Source organism: Sinohyriopsis cumingii, chromosome 11 (assembly GCF_028554795.1).
Source record: "Sinohyriopsis cumingii isolate HCF-2022 chromosome 11, ASM2855479v2, whole genome shotgun sequence".
Lineage (NCBI taxonomy): Eukaryota > Metazoa > Mollusca > Bivalvia > Unionida > Unionidae > Sinohyriopsis > Sinohyriopsis cumingii.
Window position 1 is genome coordinate 97,119,313 of NC_142971.1, and position 22,033 is coordinate 97,141,345.

Genomic DNA, 22,033 nt, shown 5'->3' on the forward strand with positions numbered 1-22,033 from the left:
AAAAAGAGAGTATATTTATGTACTTATAATAATTATTATTTTAGAAGATATATTTAATGAATGTTAATCAACTATAAATTACCACAAGTCACCTATCATAACAGTTAATAACTTAAGAAGTGGTCAGGAGTCAATATTCCCTTTAATGGTTAATTGAGTACCTACCAACATCCTAAAACTGACAATGTACAAGAAATGATCACAGTACAAATGGACAGGTATTCAACCAATCAAATAAATTACTGTGATAACTGTCAAAACAGTCTTTGCGCACATGGAACAAGCCCTCTGCAATGCCCCAAAGCACTGATTTCATCACCCATGAAAACAAAATGTTTAGGGTCTCAGGCTAGTATTGACCAATAGGCAAACATGTTTTATTAAACATTTAATACACTGTGCAGTGAAACATGTCAAAGTATCTACAAGGTGTGTAGCTGCCATTGAAATGGCAGAAACTGGTTTATGATGTAACAGCACAATTGCATATATCAAGAGAAGGGACTAAGAAAGCACAAGAAATGATGGGCAAATGAATACAAATGGCTTAATATAACTCCGGAAAGACTGTGATGGTGTCCACATTTTGCAGTGAGTATTCTGAGACAGCAAATTTTAAAGTAAATTACATTTCTCCGAGAATACTTACCCAATCACATTACTTTAGGAACATTAGCCTGCTTCCTTGCAAATCCCTGTGTGGCTAGTAAACTGTCTAATGTCAGCACCATGTAAGCTATAGTTTAATTTTCATCTTTCCACTGTAGTTAGTTTTTAGATAACAATATAGTAAATTCATCTACTGTAAGGTACTAATCATTTAATTTTCTTGTGCTAGAGGAGAGACTTTGATTTTCTTTTCAGCTGTGATATTTTCTTTTATCTCAAGATAACTCTTTTTTAAAACTATTTAATGGATATAATATGGTGTTAATTTAGTTTAAACTGATAAAGCAGAGCAAGAAATTATATTCCAGCTACTTAAAGAAATGTTTTAAAACTGTTTGGCCTTGCCCCAGAATACTAAATTGTTGGCTCCTAATTAAAAAGTAGCGGTATGCTTTGGTACATATTGTATGTTCTGAAATACTTCAGTATAAAATTTGTCATGGTACTCAGCTCCTTTTTATAACAAGTGACATACAAGTCACATTTTATTTTAAATATTTTACATATTCCATGACCTTACTCCAATATCCTCTAAGTTCTTGACATTCCAACATTTTGTGAACAAAACGATTAAGTTTTGTGAGTGTCCCTTGAAACCTTCCGGCCCTGAGTGCCCCTTGAACCTTCTGGCCCCCTAATCTACTGGGTCCTTTAGAAAGAGAGTTGACAAACAACATATGGCAACAGGAGCTAAGACTTTTTATAGAGACCACAAGAGGTATAAAACATGCCTTGTACACTGCTTTTTATTCAAAGTTTCAACATGTGCATGGGAAATTGGTCGGCCATCTATGGTCCATTTCCTCATCAAGGTTCTCCAGTTTGCTCGGTCTCAAAGACCATCTTACAGATACTTTTGTAGTGTCCAAAGTGCTATTGTGCAATCAACTTACCATAGTGTTTAGATTTGGTTTAGTGTGGCGATTAATGGCACAGCAACACAAATAAGTTATTCAGTCATAAAAGCAGCTGGTCTAAAACATGCCATGCACAAGATATACAATGAACCTAACCAGGACTGATCCAAACTGAGTTCAAACCTGCAACCTCACAATTAGGCACACTAACTACTAAGGCACTAATTTCCTGCCTCTTTTAGCTGACTCTCACAAATTGTGGAAGGGTGCCTAGTCTAACTGTAGCTTTACACCAAACAAAGCACAAAATTTATTCACAATTTTTTTTTGCAGCATATTTATCTCAACAAACCTTGACCAATAATGTCACCAAGACGTAACCAGTTTCTGTTGATGAGAAGCCCTGCATCTTTCAGAACATTGATTGTGCTTTCATCAATGACTGGCCTGCCTATTGCACTCTTGTAAGCATCTTCTGTAAAGGGAAAGAACTAGCCTGTATATTTTGTTATTGGAAATTACTCATTTTCATATGTCAAAAGCACAAGTTCTTAAACAGCATCTCCTTAAATATGAACATTCTGATATGTACAAGCTTTATTTATAAAGGAATAAAAGCTACTTATAATGGAACTGAAAGTATGAATCTATTAACTAATAAGTAAATTGCAAATAACCAGGAAGCTGATATCTAAAATTGGTGCCAAATGTCGCCAAAAAAGTATTTATAGTTTATGGAGCCATTTGATATAAAATAGTTTGGGTTAGCAACAAGAGAATAAGCTGTATACTTTACACTTAAAAAGTTATTTTGCATGTCTGATTCTAAAACATCATACAGTAACATAGCTTTTAAGGAACTGTTTTACATCTGACACCAAATCTGTGTTCATCCAATTAAAAAACTGTGCATGGATACCAATTTAACACAACGCTTGCCCATATGGATGGACGGATTGATGAATGGATTAATAACAGTGCTTCATCTCAGTAAAAGATTATCGGCTACCTAAAAAATTTAGTCCGGGGTCCCTCAAATTTTAATTCTGTTGTTTATAAACTAACAGCCAAGGTCAAACTATTTTTCTAAAAAAAGTATCATCTCTAGTGATGTTTGGATGATAGTCTGGTGTTGAATGTTGTGGTTTTCATGTAAATATTACATTGGCAAACAAACCATAAACTGAACCAGATCTAGCATTAAAGCATTTATATGTACATGTATCAGCCTGTGCAGTCCTACAATTTTTAACATGTAATTTATAAAAAATATTTGTAAAAATTTGTTGCCATTGGAACATTAAACCCCCAAAATGAGTTACAAATAATTTACCATTTGACTTGTTCTGCATGTCAAACATTTTCTGATTCTCTTCATTGGTATCCATTTCTCTCCCTGGTATATACCTAATAGAAGGATGGTCCAATTTGTCTCGGAAAAATCCAATTTTCTTCCATTTCATGATGATGCATAGTACCACTAGTGCAACCACTACCATGGCCATAATAGTAACGAGGATAATCAGCAACAAATCAGGACCAGCAGCTCCAATTGTATCGGATGTATAAACCAGATAACCAATCTCATATGTCAAGTAGATTCCAATACGAACCTGGTATATAAGAATGACTTATGAATAACAGCTCATATCTACAGTATCATGCTAAGGAAAAGAATTACGGGATGGTGACTATGCTGTAACTAAGTTCATGTAATGAATAAGTAAATGCTGGAAACATATTTCTTCATTCTAGACAGGTATGAATTATTCAATATATACAGAATTCAAATGATTTAATACTAAATTTATAAAACTAAAATAATTTCAAATGGATATTGAATTAATACTAAGGAAAGAAAAAGTGGAGTGGGGTAGGAAACTGCTATAGTTCAATATTTTCTGAGCACTTAAATATGTCTGGCTTTTTTCAAGCTCCACTTGTTTAGATCTATATTGAAATCAAATCCTAAGAGATATCTCTTTTAGTGGTTTCTTAGCATTATCTGTTCCTTCCTGATAAAACAGAGTCCTGATTATCCATCCTTTGTTTACCTGACGTAACCATATGATGTGTGCTTTACAGTCTTGTGCTGCATGCACATGCATGATTGCACATCCCCATTCTTTGTGTGTCTGTGCATGACATACTGACATAGACTGCTTAGTTTGTTCATCTGCACCAGTGATTTAAGTTTGTACTGTAAATTTCAGCATTATCTGACATTTTTAATAATCAAACAACTTACCCACCCTGTTTTGGTTGGATAATCAGGATTCTACTGTATGTGAATATTGGTCTGTAATGAGAACCACTTTCCCAAAATCTGCTGTCTGAAGGGACATATTTGCATTGCTAGCTTAGCCTGCTTGAAAAAGTTGGGAAACTTCTTTATAGTTGCCATTCAAATTGCTGTGTTAGGGTCCATCACTGCCATATTCTGCTGTTCAGACAAATTAATATCCAATTTTTTATTTATTTTTCGATTAATATGATCCTCATCTGAAGATAAACCATGTTTGAAGTCAGCCATTTTGGGTTTTCTAGATAGCCCTTATTTTAAACAAGCATCTGTAAAACTTCCTAAATCAATGCATGGTTCAAACTATGACAATGTTTGTTCCAGGGCCCAATATGTCGAACAAATTTAGTTTAACAACCACTCATGTCAAGCCAAAACACACATATATTTATACTGTTGCCTACCTAAAAAAAAGTGCTATGAGAGCTCTACCAGTGGAACAACAAATATCTTGACAAGCGCTATGAGACCTCTACCAGTGGAACAACAAAATGTCTTGTCAAGTGCTATGAGATCTCTACCAGTGGAATAACATATGTCTTGACAAGTGCTATGAGACCTCTACCAGTGGAACAACAAATATCTTGTCAAGTGCTATGAGATCTCTACCAGTGGAACAACAAAATGTCTTGTCAAGTGCTATGAGATTTCTACCAGTGGAATAACATATGTCTTGACAAGTGCTATGAGATCTCTACCAGTGGAACAAGATATTTCTTGACAAGTGCTATGAGACCTCTACCAGTGGAACAACAAATATCTTGACAAGCGCTATGAGACCTCTACCAGTGGAACAACAAAATGTCTTGTCAAGTACTATGAGATCTCTACCAGTGGAACAACATATTTCTTGACAAATGCTATGAGACCTCTACCAGTGGAACAACAAATATCTTGACAAGTGCTATGGGAGCTCTACCAGTGGAACAACAAATATCTTCACAAGTGGTATGAGACTTCTACCCAAGGAACAACAAAATGTTTTGTCAAGTGCTATGAGATCCCTACCAGTGGAATAACATATGTCTTGACAAATGCTATGAGACCTCTACCAGTGGAACAACAAATATCTTCACAAGTGCTATGAGATCTCTACCAGTGGAACAACATATTTCTTGACAAGTGCTATGAGACCTCTACCAGTGGAACAACATATTTCTTGACAAGTGCTATGAGATCTCTACCAGTGGAACAACAAATATCTTGACAAGTGCTATGAGATCTCTACCAGTGGAACAACAAATATCTTGACAAGTGCTATGAGATCTCTACCAGTGGAACAACAAATATCTTAAGTGCTATGAGATCTCGACCAGTGGAACAACAAATATCTTGACAAGTGCTATGGGAGCTCTACCAGTGGAACAACAAATATCTTCACAAGTGGTATGAGACTTCTACCCAAGGAACAACAAAATGTTTTGTCAAGTGCTATGAGATCCCTACCAGTGGAATAACATATGTCTTGACAAATGCTATGAGACCTCTACCAGTGGAACAACAAATATCTTCACAAGTGCTATGAGATCTCTACCAGTGGAACAACATATTTCTTGACAAGTGCTATGAGACCTCTACCAGTGGAACAACATATTTCTTGACAAGTGCTATGAGATCTCTACCAGTGGAACAACAAATATCTTGACAAGTGCTATGAGATCTCTACCAGTGGAACAACAAATATCTTGACAAGTGCTATGAGATCTCTACCAGTGGAACAACAAATATCTTGACAAGTGCTATGAGATCTCGACCAGTGGAACAACAAATATCTTGACAAGTGCTATGGGAGCTCTACCAGTGGAACAACAAATATCTTGACAAGTGCTATGAGATCTCTACCAGTGGAACAACATATTTCTTGACAAGTGCTATGAGATCTCTACCAGTGGAACAACAAATATCTTGACAAGTGCTATGGGAGCTCTACCAGTGGAACAACAAATATCTTCACAAGTGGTATGAGACTTCTACCCGAGGAACAACAAAATGTCTTGTCAAGTGCTATGAGAGCTCTACCAGTGGAATAAGCTGAAATAAGAGATACCCAATTTTTCAGTAAATTATGTTTCTCCTATCATACTTACATGATCACTATACATTAGGATAACTTCTTTTGCTACCTCAAAATCCAGTCCTCCTGGGAAGATGGGAAAGCAGCTATCTGTCAATATAATACACTGACAAGGGGAAGCAGCTCTTACATGTTTGCTCCCCTTTCTATGCACTAGGTGGCAATTGGTATATCCAGTTTAAATCGGTTTTTCTTTTCTTGAGTTACACCATTAAAGGAGTCTTGCAATGCAAGGAAGAGTGGAAGAGATTATCTGCAATGTGATCAGGTAAATATTATTGGAGAAACATAATTTACTATATAAGAACAATTGCCTTCTCCAGCAAATATATTATGATCACACTGGAAGGACAGAAAGACCACTCTGTATGAAGCAGTTGTCCTCTCCTTGACAATGAGTCAACTAAAACGCTGAGTCATAATGGTATATGATGGACCTGAATATTTATTTGAAATTGGGAATACAACTAATGGTAATCTGTCAATACAAGCATTCTACCTAATTGCTGGAGGCACTGAGGATGTTAAGAGCCATCTCTCAACACATGCACTTGCCACTAACCATTGCAAAGTCTGGTAGCAAGTGTGATCCCCAACCCAACAGACTGGCATCTGTGCAAATCATGATTTCCTGTTGTAGGCTTTTGAGAGGTTTCCTGCTGTGTCACTTACTATTCTGGAACTACAGAAAGCAGCTTTTTCATATTGGTTGATATCATAATATTCTGATCTAGATGACTTGTGAAAGGTCACCATCAGGATAGAAAGGACCATTTGAAATGGGCACATATAAACAAATCTGCTGCAGCATTCACCAAGCCAATGAGTTGAAGAAACTTTTGTGCCAAGACAAACGCTTTGTTTGACATCATCTCCAACGTATGAACCCTGATTTCTGTTTGGGAGGGAGGCATATGAGACTGAGGTGTGTAAAAAGTTCCATACTAAGATGACTAAAATGCAGAGAGGGAATAAAAGCAGACCTCTTGACAGTTGTTATTCACCTTAGGTTGCAAAACCTTCTTTCTCCCATTTGAAAAAGGTGTCTGGCACTGACAGGTGGGCTGTCAGCAGGCAGGGAAACTGCAAGTCAGTGACAGGTAGTGGGAGGCTTGGAGGAGGAGAAATTTTTTCTTCTCCATCTTCTCTCCCATCCTGGTGGCAAGAATATGAGTGTATGATTGCCTATAATTTGCCTGGCCACTGCTACTGTGGTCTTTGGGAATTGCCTCTTTTTTATCCCTGCTAAAGACTGTCCTTTCTTTGGAATGACCCCTGAACAGGACACCCAGATATGGATGCTAGTGCTGACAGTTGTAGTGGCAACTCTTGTGCTAGCTGTTTTCTTCCTTCCTCAATTTAACACCTGAAAAAAAGGTGAAAGCTGAATAGGAGGGTGTGTAAGGCCACCACATGAGTGGGACTTAAGAACAGTGCAAGAATTGCAAGAGGCCACCAAGACATTACCCATGGTGTGGTGAGAATCCCTATTCATGACCTTGGCAATACCCCAATGCTTGATTGCTTCCAGCCAGCTCAGTGAGGCAAAAGATCACCAAGGATGCTAAGTCAAACAGTGAAGAATTTGATGCAATATTCCTCATAAGCTTGGAGGTGGCACTTAAGTCTCACCAATTCACCTTATAACAAAATGGTACAGTCATACCAAAAGAGAAATAGCTTTGTTAGCATTGGGTATTTCTGAACAGAATGCATCAGAATGTAACATAACAGAGAGACGAAAACCTAGCTGGCAAATGACACAAGGAAAGGAAGGCTTTAGCATTAACCCTTTACCTCATGCAAGCGTCTCTGGATGCCTCTACTCCATTCACATGGAAGCGCCTTTTGACGCCTCTACTCCATGGAAGCGCCTTTTGATGCCTACTGTAAACATCAGCCATTGTGAGCTGGTTTTCATAGCGTCACCTTTGGGGAATAACCCCCTATTAGATACTACATTCATTTCCACGAATGATGATTACGTCAGATCACGTTATCGCTGTTTATGCACTGGTCGATATCTGCTATTTAAAGTAACTGGGTCATAATCTCCACTCTCCAAAATGGCGGTCGTGGATTTCATTCAGTACTTACAAAGTTTTCATGATCAGAATCACAACTATGAAGATTCAATAACTTAGGTAAAGGCTCTGACATTGATGTAGGCAGCAATTAGTTTTTATAAATTATCAAATTCAGATGACTTAGTGATGTAGACGCAGACGAAAAACATGTAAATTTTGAGTATGGGAAATGGCAGCTACGGTTGGTCATGCGGCCTCACTGACATGACGGTGAACAAGTTCTCTCAAGATTTTAAAGCACATAAAAATTCTTCCATGAAAAATAATTACACAGCTATAACAATCGGACTTTACTCTTACATTTTTCCACATATAATAGATGTGTACCAAAAATGTAAAATGGTTAAAATTGTTGTTAAACATAACATAAACTACATTGTTTAACAGTTCACAGGCAGGCCTATGCGCATGCGGTTGACTAGGTAACAGGTGTAATATTTATAGCACACTGCACTTTGTCACCATGCTCTATGAGGTAAAGGGTTAAGGTGATAGTGACTTTTTCAAAGAAATGCTCGTCATTTCTATAACTTTTGCTAAATGAGGCACTCTTCTAAATGAAGGAATATCATACTAATATTTTTATGACTCAATGGTCTTAAACTAAGTAACAGAAAAGAACAAAAACCAACAAATTTTGTAACTGTAACAAACAAGTTATTTCCCTAGAATGCAAATTGACAATATAAGAAGGATTTAGAATATTGTGAATTAAATCTCAAATAGTCCTCAAGGTTCTATGATAAGCCATAATATATGAAGTTCCACTTAAATTTCAGTAGTGTTCCAAATAAATTCCAGTACTGAATGTGTTGATGTGCCTGTAGTCTTGAATGTGTTAATGTGCCAATGGCCTGTAATGTGTTGATGTTATTCTTTTGATGTATCACAATAATATAATCCAAATTGTATTTGATAGAATTCACTATAATTCCAAATTAATAATTTAGTCCAAGAGTATTTTAGCACTTTATAATTCCGGTGCATAAATTAAATAAATCTGTCCTATTATAAACTGAACACAACAATAAGACTGATTCCATTTCGGATATTATGGTAGAACTGAGTAATTTTTCAAGTAAACAATGTTGATATAAAAAGACATGATAACAGAGTAGAATGAAGGTCAGTCTCCTCTCTAAAACAATCAAAGTCGTAAACAACTTTAGGAATTTTAAAGTGAAAACTAATGTCCTAGACTAGATTTAAATAAGCATGTTTACCTCCAATAATAATGATCTGAATATGTAATCTATAATCATAGAGAAATATTAGCATGTATTATGTTGTTACAAATAAATGTTACTAGTCAACCATTAATTAGATTTTTGGACTAAGTCAATTACAAAATACTGATATACATAAAATGTAATCATGGAGAAAAATCAACAAGCAATACCATTTAAATACACATCCACAGAAGCTTTGATTTTTTTAGGTAGGGATAATGGCAGGGGGAGGTAGGCATTTGGCTGGAAGAAGAATATGATAGATTTTTTCTATAGCTGCCTTTAAACTTAATTCTATCTATTCCATTGTCAGAGCAGAATATTCATGGATTTCATTTTCATCCCCTTTGTCTAGTTGGGGACTGTCCACCTCTTGTACACCTTGGGTCCATGGGTAGAGCATTCCATATAGCAATGATGATGTCAAATCATTGGAATCCATCATTTTGCTTAATGGGATAAAACTGTTTAGCATGAGATATTTAGCAGTCAGAATACACTAATGGTCAGCATACCAGTTTGAAAAAGCAAATCAGGACCACTGTAGTCATACATTGTATGTTCATACATTGCATGTTGATTATCAGTCAGAATGGCATACAGCAGATGACAAAAGCCATGATAACCATCAAGCAGGCAGGCTTCAGGAATGGCTGTAGCACTTGCAATCAAGTCCTTGCCCTGACTACATTTGTTGAAAATGGGTTTCAGAGGAACCTTAAAACTGGAAATGTTTTTCTAGATCTAACAGCGACATATGACACGGTCTGGCATGCAAGGCTGTTGTTGAAAATTTCCAGATTATTGCCATGCTGGATAGTTGAGACTATTTAACTGTTCCTTTGCAACAGGTGCTTCAGAGAGCACATCAGAGAGAGCTGCAGCTCATGGAGGCATGAGATTAATGGACTCCCACAAGGGTCTGTTCTTTCGCCAAATTTGTTCAATGTCTATATCAATGATTTACCTGTAACACAGTCATGCAAGTTCATGGATGCAGATGAGATTACTCTTGGGTCTCCAAAGTCACTCATCTGCTGAGCTTGAGGGGGTGAACAATGAACTAAAGGATATGATTGTTGTTGTTATAGGGTTTAATGCCATTTTTCAGCACAAGATAGGCTATACATGGCGGCCAGTTTTAATGGTGGCGGATGAACCCGGGAAAACCCCGGAAAGAACCAGCGACCCACGAGAAGCTACCAACAAGCTTTTTCACATATCCACATTGGCCGAGCCTGAGACTCGAACTCACGCAGACAGAGGTGAGATGGCAGTGATCCGTGATGGAGAGCGCTTTAGACCACTCAGCCGATCGGGGCCCCACTAAAGGATATGATGGACTTCAAGAAATGGCACCAACAGCCAAGCACAGCAAAGACAGTCTCCAGTGTCTTCCACCTTAACAATGCAAACGCAAACTGTGAGCTTTGCATCCTCCTCAATGGGCAGCAAATAAAACATGACCCAACACCAACAGACCTTGGTGTGACTCTGGACAGATAACTGACATCCTTCAGCCACCTGAAGAAAACTGCAGCAAAATAACTTGGCACTCGAAACAACCAAATCCGCAAACTGGTTGGCTCAACCTGGGGCGCTAGTGCTCAGATACTCAAAACATCAGCACTGGCACTCTGTTATTCGACAACCGAGTATTGCCAACTGCCCACTAACAAAGTTCCCCAGTGGACTGCAGGTTCTGCACCTTGCTGATGTCCGTAAATGCACACACTTTACAAGTGAGTAATGAAGAGCAAATGTTACAGCGGAGGCGCATTTCATATATGTCCTTTGACTCTCTTGCTCCTGCTGCTCTGCACTGTTATTTCTATCATGAAAGAGAATAAACAAACAAGTGCATTCAACAATTATACGTATTTAAAATAAATGCACATTATAAAAATGAGTTATAATTAGAGTAAATGACTAAACACAGCACAATTCCAATGAAAAGTTATGTTGCCATTGTAAGTCAAATGTGATGATAATGAATGGTATGATAATTTCAAAAATACCAATAAATTCATTAGATTTTACAAAAATGTTGTACGCACCATATAAAACAAAAGTTACTGTATGGCTGAAAAATAAATGTGGATGATTGCATTTATGTTATATAATCTGAAGTAATAAATGGATTGTCTGGAGGATATCCTAGTACAAGGCAGCAAAAGTGAAAAACTTTTTTAAACTGGATATACCGGTAGCCACCTAGCAGATAGAATGGAGAGTTAACCTGTAAGAGTTGCTTTTCTTCACCTCTCTTTAAATATATAGACAGAAAGACATTTTTCCATCTTTTTAGGAAGGCTGGATTCAATGGTATCAAGAAAAATTATCTGAAGGTAATGTGATCAGGTATTTATGGGAGAAATGACAAAATGCCATATTTGTCTTACCTCTACTTCTTGCTTGGGTTCATTACTGCTGATTTTCTCTGGTATATTGAGTGGCAAACAGCGAATCACTGTTTTCTCCAATGTTGTCACATTACAGTAGGAACGACCAATCATAATGGAGTAATCATTCCGAGTAGCTCCATAATTTAAATTGTTTCCCTAAAAAGAAACAAGTGCAGTAAAACCTTGCAAATCATTGTTTTGGAAGATAAACTGTCAAGAAAGATCATTTTCTTATGCATGGATCAAATGATTTGATGACCACTCATGAAAGACCAACTGTTTTGAGAGATGGTTTGTGGGCAGAAGCGGTGGGTGAAATATCTCAAGGCCAATAAAATCAAATAACCCAGTCAAGTTTTCTCCCCTGCCATGATCTTATCTAAATGTTGGATCTCCCCACTTGTCACCAAAATAAGAGGGAAGTAGACAACAACATTAAGGGGAGGAAGGGAGTGAAACAGCCATAGTTCAATATTTAAATAATGCTTAAGCACCCATCTTTCTTTCTTACTCTATTGCTCTATTGAAATCAAAATCCGAACAAGATGTCCCCTCTAGCTGTATAGCAATTGTCAACATGACATCATTGGGCATTGTCTGATTGGAAGAAACACTATAGGCTTAATCCATATTTGACAACAAACTCGAATCTTGTCAAAAGAATTATATCTCCTTTTGTCTAGTTCAGTACCCCCGTGGTATATGTCTTACTGGAGCAGCCCTTATGTTAAATCAGCTCTTATCTTTATAAAATGTATGTATAATAAATAAAAGCAAGTATAAATAAGCTACTTAATAAGTTTCAGTGTGAAACTGGTAATTTATTCTAAATGTTTACAATTTTAGTAATGCAATATGCAAGTAATACATTCATAGTAAATAATGAATCATGGATAGGATGACATGAAGACAAGAAGTTTAAATTAGCCCATAGTGGGTGGGGAGGAAGTGCTCGATAAAATACTGCCTGCAGTACAAGCAGGTCATATAAATCTGCTGAACCAATTCTGATCAGTCTCATTTGAAAAGGTTCTGCATCAGGGACTTCGGTCCAAAAAAATAATTCGCTTTCCAATTGTTTTCTTCTATAGGAAAACAAATAGTAAAAATTATCAAACTTTCAAATCTGAGTAGTCATCCATAGATTCAACTGAGAATTTGGCATTGAGTAAGAGTTATCACAGGAACCTGGTTGATATTTTTGTGAAAACTGTGTACCAAGTAGCGTTTAATGAAATAACCCTCAATTAATTTGATCATAATAATGATTATATATTCCAGTACTAGGTTTTTCAATCTTGTTGGATGGACTTTATCAGCCATCCACTACTGGCAGTATTAGCTTCAAGAGCACATCCCTGTTCTTTTTTTTTCCAATCACCATCAGGAACTCAAGAGGTCAGTAATGAGATCTTTAATGCACCAAGCTAACTCCCATGTCAATGATGAGACAGATCAAATTGAAGCAGTAAAGGATTTTTTATTTGACCTTCAAATTAGGCCTAGCACAATAAAGGTTTTCAAAATGTACAGCAGACTAGCACCAGTTTTGTTTAGTACCAAATAAACATCATCAGAAGTCTTTTTGTGAAAACCCAGTGCTGATAGGACTTTCAAAGTCTTCTGGTGAAAACCCAGTGCTGATAGGTCTTTCAAAGTGTTCTGATGAAAACCCACTGCTGATAGGACTTTCAATCTTGTAGGATTAGCAATAAGAAGATTTTCAAGACTATATAGAATATCTAGGTGTCGCCATTTTCATTCAGGACCGACTAGAACATTGATGGATGTGTATGTTTAGTTTCATTCAGGACTGACTAGAACATTGATGGATGTGTATGCTTAGTTTCATTCAGGACTGACTAGAACATTGATGGATATGTATGCTTAGTTTCATTCAGGACTGACTAGAACATTCATAGATGTGTATGCTTCATTTCATTCAGGACTGACTAGAACACTGATCGATGTGTATGCTTAGTTTCATTCAGGACTGACTAGAACATTCATAGATGTGTATGCTTCATTTCATTAAGGACCAACTAGAACACTGATGGATGTATATGCTTAGTTTCATTCAGGACTGACTAGAACATTGATGGATGTGTATGCTTAGTTTCATTCAGGACTGACTAGAACATTGATAGATGTGTATGCTTCATTTCATTCAGGACTGACTAGAACACTGATCGATGTGTATGCTTAGTTTCATTCAGGACTGACTAGAACATTGATAGATGTGTATGCTTAGTTTCATTCAGGACTGACTAGAACATTGATAGATGTGAATGCTTAGTTTCATTCAGGACTGACTAGAACAATGACCGATGTGTATGCTTAGTTTCATTCAGGACTGACTAAAACATTGATACATGTGTATGCATAGTTTCATTCAGGACTGACTAGAACACTGATCGATGTGTATGTTTAGTTTCATTCAGGACTGACTAAAACATCTGATACATGTGTATGCTTAGTTTTATTCAGGACTGACTAGAACACTGATCGATGTGTATGCTTAGTTTCATTCAGGACTGACTAGAACATTGATGGATGTGTATGCTTAGTTTCATTCAGGACCAACTAGAACACTGACAGATGTGTATGCTTCATTTCATTCAGGATCGACTAAAACATTGATGGATGTGTATGCTTAGTTTCATTCAGGATCGACTAAAACATTGATAGATGTGTATGCTTAGTTTCATTCAGGACTGACTAGAACATTGATGGATGTGTATGCTTCATTTCATTAGGGACTGATTAGAACATTGATGGATGTGTATGCTTAGTTTCATTCAGGACTGACTAGAACATTGACGGATGTGTATGCTTAGTTTCATTCAGGACCAACTAGAACATTGATAGATGTGTATGCTTCATTTCATTCAGGACTGACTAGAACATTGATGGATGTGTATGCTTAGTTTCATTCAGGACTGACTAGAACACTGATGGATGTGTATGCTTATTTCATTCAGGACTGACTAGAACATTGATAGATGTGTATGCTTCATTTCATTCAGGACCAACTAGAACAGTGATAAATGTGTATGCTTAGTTTCATTCAGGACTGACTAGAACATTGATGGATGTGTATGCTTAGTTTCATTCATGACCGACTAGAACATTGATGGATGTGTATGCTTAGTTTCATTCAGGATCAACTAGAACATTGATGGATGTGTATGCTTAGTTTCATTCAGGACCAACTAGAACATTGATGGACGTGTATATTTAGTTTCATTCAGGACTGACTAGAACATTGATGGATGTGTATGCTTAGTTTCATTCAGGACTGACTAGAACATTGATAGATGTGTATGCTTAGTTTCATTCAGGATCGACTAAAACATTGATCAATGTGTATGCTTAGTTTTATTCTGGACTGACTAGAACATTGATGGATGTGTATGCTTAGTTTCATTCAGGACTGACTAGAACATTGACGGATGTGTATGCTTAGTTTCATTCAGGACCAACTAGAACATTGATAGATGTGTATGCTTCATTTCATTCAGGACTGACTAGAACATTGATGGATGTGTATGCTTAGTTTCATTCAGGACTGACTAGAACACTGATGGATGTGTATGCTTATTTCATTCAGGACTGACTAGAACATTGATAGATGTGTATGCTTCATTTCATTCAGGACCAACTAGAACAGTGATAAATGTGTATGCTTAGTTTCATTCAGGACTGACTAGAACATTGATGGATGTGTATGCTTAGTTTCATTCATGACCGACTAGAACATTGATGGATGTGTATGCTTAGTTTCATTCAGGATCAACTAGAACATTGATGGATGTGTATGCTTAGTTTCATTCAGGACCAACTAGAACATTGATGGACGTGTATGTTTAGTTTCATTCAGGACTGACTAGAACATTGATGGATGTGTATGCTTAGTTTCATTCAGGACTGACTAGAACATTGATAGATGTGTATGCTTAGTTTCATTCAGGATCGACTAAAACATTGATCAATGTGTATGCTTAGTTTTATTCTGGACTGACTAGAACAGTGACAGATGTGTATGCTTAGTTTCATTCAGGACTGACTAGAACATTGATAGATGTGTATGCTTAGTTTCATTCAGGACCGACTAGAACATTGATGGATATGTATGCTTAGTTTCATTCAGGACCGACTAGAACATTGATGGATGTGTATGCTTAGTTTCATTCAGGACCAACTAGAACATTGATGGATGTGTATGCTGAGTTTCATTCAGGATCGACTAAAACACTGACAGATGTGTATGCTTCATTTCATTCAGGACTGACTAGAACACAGATAGATGTGTATGCTTAGTTTCATGGAAATCCTCAAAGTAGATAGGGAGTAGCAATAACTAAACTTATGCTACCAGTAATAAAGACACTGATTGATGGACAATAAGCTATCCCATAAGCTCTTCATGTCTACGATCTAAGGAGAGCTAAATATGAAATCTTGTGTTTGTGCTTCACTTTCATTTTACCTGTGATAATTAGCAGTATGATTATTTCATTTTCTTGTTTAGTGTTTATGTTTGAATGGCCAGACTGTCATTCCGGGGACTAGTAACTGAGATAATGCATAATCATGATGAGTTGGTAATTCATACAGCTTCCAAATACACATACTGGCATTTTGCAAAGGACCATCAATTATTGTCTTCATTGACTTAAGTATTGAGCATGAAAATGAAAATATTCAAGATTCACTCCCGTACATGTATATTAAAGCATAAGGCTGTTGTTGTTGTAGGGTTCAATGACATTTTTCAGTACAAGATAGGCTATTCATGGCAGCCAGTATAAATAGCTAAGGAAAACTCCAAAAAGAACCACCGACGCAAGAGAAGCTACTGGCAAGCTTTCTCACGTACCGGCATTGGCCGAGCCCAAGACTCAAACTCATGCAGATAGAGGGGTCCCAAAGCACAAGGTAATATAGTAATTTTAGTGTGCATTTTACAATGCACACTTGAAAATATTATATCTTAAAATATGTTAAAAGGCATATTGACACTGCATAAAGAGAGCATTTGAGTGCAAAGTGTGTGCGTGCATGCATGCACACATGTGCATGCACACAAACACACACACACACACACACAAAAACAGCAATTAAGTTAAAATGAATTCATACTTTTATATCCAACTCTTTTTCTTCAATCTTGAAGTATCTGATCTTTTGATCACCCTCAAACTGGTTAACAAAAGGATCCGGGTAGTATGAAATTTTGCTTTTGGACACGTATGTGTTGTAGAAGTTGTTCAGTTTCTCTATGCCATCCATTATAAAGAAAAGCTGCATTCTCCTTGGGTTGGATGGTTCAACTGTCACATCTGAAAAGTCTTTAATACTGGGAGAGGGGCAAATCATTCTCCGACCATCAGAACTGGCATTGCAAAGCTGAAATATGTATCAGAGAGTCAATTTTTAATTATTTTAACAAGCAATATATCACTTAAAAATGCATAAAAATTTAAGTAAATGACATAGTAAAAAGTACATATAACGAAGCAACTGAAATTTAATAAAAATGACTTGATTAAATCCATAGCTTGTTGCTATCCATACAGTGAATTCTGAAAATAATTCCTCTCAAATCTGTCCCAGCACAGAAGCACATACATGTACAACTCTGTCTGCCTTTATTTATAAGATGATCCATGTCCACAGCAATATCTTTCTTACCAATTGTTTTCCCTTTCATCCAAATTATCTAATATATAGTTTTCAATGATACTAATTTGTCTTTCAAAATGGATAAAGTAATTCCATATATAGTTTTCAGTGATACTAGTTTGTCTTTTCCAGATGGATAAAGTAATTCCATACATAGTTTTCAATGATACTAATGTGTCTTTCAAGATGGCTAAAGTAATTCCATATATAGTTTTCAATGATACTAATGTGTCTTTCAAGATGGCTAAAGTAATTCCATATATAGTTTTCAATGACACTGCTGTCTTTCAAGATGGCTAAAGTAATTCCATGTATAGTTTTCAATGATACTACTTTGTCTTTTCAAGATGGATAAAGTAATTCCATGTACAGTTTTCAATGATACTACTTTGTCTTTTCAAGATGGATAAAGTAATTCCATGTATAGTTTTAAATGATACTACTGTCGGATAAAGTAATTCCATATACATGTATAGTTTTCAATGATATTGCTGTGTCTTTTCAAGATGGATAAAGTAATTCCATGTTAGCAAAGATTGAAATGTTTCTCATCATGACATATACAAATACTAAAGAAGGTACATGTACTGATATATGTGAATAATAATCAGTGCTATTTCTAACATCGCTGTACAGTACTTTATTTTATCATGGGTTTCAAATTTTGTAATTTGGGCAAAAATATATTCATCGGTACCAACTTTCATGGATCTATCATTTACCAAAAAAGTGATGCATATGTCTCTGTACAAGTTTGCTGGTATACTGACATTCATTTCCATGAATGTGCAAGAAAACAGGTTTAATCTGAACTGCAGTAGGTGAGTTCTTCTTCACTGCTAACACCTGGTGTAAATGCGGAGATCTGAAATAAAATGCCAATTTCTTTTTCCACACATCTGAGCTAATACATTTAATTCAACAATTGTAATCTTAAGTATTTAGTTTTTTCTGTCTGCCATGACATGCTGATTCCTTCTTTATATTTCCATGGATCAATCTAGAATGATCATTTTCTGACTGCAAACAGATAGCAAACTGTTGTAGGAGACAAATCCAGATCATGTCAGAATAACTGAACCATCCAAACTGAAATGGAAAAAGTAACCAACAGGGCATCAAGTTCATTCATCCAGCATGACTAAGTTTGGACTACAAGAAAATATGTCTTGCATGATAACAATTTTCACCAGGCAAAAGGCTGGGGTTAAATCCAAGTTGAATCAAGCCACATCAAGACGAGGAGAGGTTCCATCTTGGAGAAAAGGGGAGTCAGCAGAGTCTAAATATGTCAGGCATGTAGCTGGACAGATCCACAGAATATCTTCTCTCTGCTGAATGTGCAACAATGATGAGGTCCAATTTCTTACCAAATAGCCAAAGGAAAATGTTAGCCTGTTGAAGAATGTTTGCTAAGACATGGATGACTTTGTCTCAATACTGTTAACAAAGACATGGTACTGTCATTCTTATGACTTCAAAAAGTTACGCATTCTATCTGTCAAAACTCACACCATGATTGAAGGGCAGAACTTTTCCAATGCAAGGCTTCCTTGACAAGAGCCAGTGAAGAAGCTTGTCACAACAAGAATGGAAACTTGGTGGTCTGAGTTGTATGTGCAACATGTGGGTTGTCATGAGAACATCCATGGCTGTGTGGAGAAAGTTATTAACACAGGGTTCGAACAATCAAAAATGGACAATTAAAACCACTCTGTAATTCTGGACCCTTACTTTATGAACTACCTTCTGGATCAGGATTGAAGAGGGGAATGTGAAGGCCTCAATGCCCCTTCCCCCAATGCAAAATGAGTCTGACCAATCAAAGAACTGACAAATAAAAATTGGCACTTCCACTACATAACAAAGTGCACACATGCCATAACACAACATGTCATGCTAAAACATTTTGTTTACTCCCCAACACCCTTACAAAGTCATTTATCAAAAGACAACATTCAGTAACCTTCAGAAATAGAAAAAGAAACAAAGACAAAAACCTCAATATATGCCAGTTAACATGTAATATTTATAAACATTAAAGTCCTACATTAGAGCTGATGTAAAACTTTCCTTGGGACAGTTTATACAGTTGTTGTTGTTTTGGGTTTAATGCCATTTCTCAGCACAAGATAGACACTACATGGAAGCCAGTATAACTGATGGAAGAAGAACCTGGGATGAGCCCCATAAGAACCACTGACTCATGGCAAGCTACTGGCAGCTTTCTCACCTACCCACAATGGTTGAGCACAAGACTCAAACCCAGTTTATGCATTCGATTTTTTATGGATGCAGTTAAAAGGTAAGGTGGTCTGGAATAAACAACCAATATTTCCTACATTACATAACTGGCTAACAATAGTTAGGGTGACGTGTTAAGTCCTTTTAAAACTCATGTGGCATAGCCTCTTAGACTAATTTGCATACGTAAAGTTCATAAAGTGGGATAACCCAATTCATTTTAAAGTGTCTTGACTGTATCTGACTCGGATTGTTTGACAATCGAAGAAATGTATAGGTGTGTATAAGTGTGCGTCGCTGAACCATGATGGATGACATGCTGAAAAGGAACAAGACCCAACCTCTTATTGTTCAAAAGAAACCCTAAATGGTAAAAGAAGGTGAGGAGGTGGTTTATATCCCAAACCAGAACCAAATTTACCATATAGCAGAACATTATTCAAGTATGCCACCATTACTGTAGAGGATATCCTTAAAAAGGTGAAAACATGCTCCAAAGTTCTGGTAAAAAGTCCATGGGTTGAGGCTTGATCCAAAAGAAAAGCATAGTATTTGATACACCATCCCAATGTGACCAATGCAAAGCTACTTGCAAAATGCAAGGTGCATGGGGATGCAAAAATATGCATATGTCAAGTTGAGGCTGATCATGTACTAATTCACCCTTCCCTTAAAAACAGTTTTGTTTTTACTCATTCAATATTGTGGAATAGGTCAACAAAAGTCTGTTGAAACAGAAGAAGTCAAATGCCTATGAAGTGGTGTTGGCATTTTTCTCTTCTTTTGCTGAAGACCATCCAGAGATTCACACTTCACCTGATGTGGCTGAAAGGCAGAAGGGCAGACAAGAAGAGCTGATGAGGTAACTCCTGCACTACCCCTTTTATAACTTTCTTAATGCATCCCCTAAACAGAAGGGATGAGCCAGAAGGCAATGATTTCATTGTTGAGTTGGTGTTTCATGATACAGCAATACAAGTAGGTTATGTAGTGCCAAGGCAACTGGAGTAAAATGCCTTGGCCAAGGACATACCATGGTATACAGCAATACAACTTGGTTATGTAGTGCCAAGGCAACTGGAGTTAAATGCCTTGGCCAAGGACATACCATGGTATACAGCAATACAACTTGGTTATGTAGTGCCAAGGCAACTGGAGTTAAATGCCTTGGCCAAGGACATACCATGGTATACAGCAATACAAGTAGGTTATGTAGTGCCAAGGCAACAGGAGTAAAATGCCTTGGCCAAGGACACACCATGATATACAGCAATACAAGTTGGTTATGTAGTGCCAAGGCAACTGGAGTAAAATGCCTTGGCCAAGGACACACCATGATATACAGCAATACAAGTAGGTTATGTAGTGCCAAGGCAACTGGAGTAAAATGCCTTGGCCAAGGACACACCATGATATACAGCAATACAAGTAGGTTATGTAGTGCCAAGGCAACTGGAGTAAAATGCCTTGGCCAAGGACACACCATGATATACAGCAATACAAGTAGGTTATGTAGTGCCAAGGCAACTGGAGTAAAATGCCTTGGCCAAGGACACACCATGATATACAGCAATACAAGTAGGTTATGTAGTGCCAAGGCAACTGGAGTAAAATGCCTTGGCCAAGGACACACCATGGTAGACAACCCAGGTTGACCTGATGAAAGGATTTAAACCTGCACCCTTTTGGTTGCAAAACCAGCATGCTAACCACAAGCACAGTCATTACATCATGTGGTTTAAATAGAAAACAGTGCAAAAGTGTGTTTCTCAATAAATCCAAACTGCCTAAGGCCATCATAATGTTGAACATAATGTGACATACCATTCTGTTGATAATACCAGTTATGTGGCACAATGATTTCCATGCATGGACACATTTTGTTTGTCTCCTCCTAGCTGAAAATGGTCAAATAAAACCAAATCTAGTAAGGATGAAGATGCATCAATGTTCCTCATCATCTGACATGGCATTAAAAAACTGCTGGTCAATCTTGTATAGTGAAGGGCCAAAGATATTAACTGCTGTAATATTTTTGTCCATGCTTGGAACATTGATATAATTACGAGTGAGAGTTGTACCAGTTGGCATTCCTGGGGTCTCAAATTCTGTCTAAAATACTCAATGTTTTCTGCAATATCCATGTTCAGTATAATCAGAATAATAAAAGAAACAATTCTGCAGAAAAACAAGATTCATTTGTAAACTCTAATAGTCATAAATTATCGCCACAAAAATCTTTTGCATGAAATCTTTATATCAACGATATAACTGCTAGGATATGTTACCCGTGTCTGGCTATAATCCAAGCTGAAGACGCAATGTATGTATTACCTGATAAAAAATGATTATACATCAGCCACCAAAAAATGAAATAATGATACACAAGTCCATTTGTAATCCAACTTCTATCCATTTGTAAAGTCCATTTGTAAAAATAAAAACTGCTATCCTTTTGGTTGTTAAAGAAATAGTTTCATA

General features: G+C 36.9%; 1 protein-coding gene across 1 annotated transcript in view; it reads right to left on the reverse strand.

Moving 5' to 3' along the window:
* Window positions 1-22,033, reverse strand: part of LOC149789076 (hepatocyte growth factor receptor-like) — a 134,414-nt gene that overhangs the window by 49,392 nt on the left and 62,989 nt on the right. The window contains exons 10-13 of the mRNA XM_089975258.1: window positions 16,766-17,032; window positions 11,621-11,779; window positions 2,860-3,139; window positions 1,879-2,001 (exon numbers count right to left, since the gene is read on the reverse strand). Coding sequence (XP_089831384.1) covers window positions 1,879-2,001; window positions 2,860-3,139; window positions 11,621-11,779; window positions 16,766-17,032 — 829 coding nt within the window. The remainder of the gene's footprint in view (window positions 1-1,878; window positions 2,002-2,859; window positions 3,140-11,620; window positions 11,780-16,765; window positions 17,033-22,033) is intronic.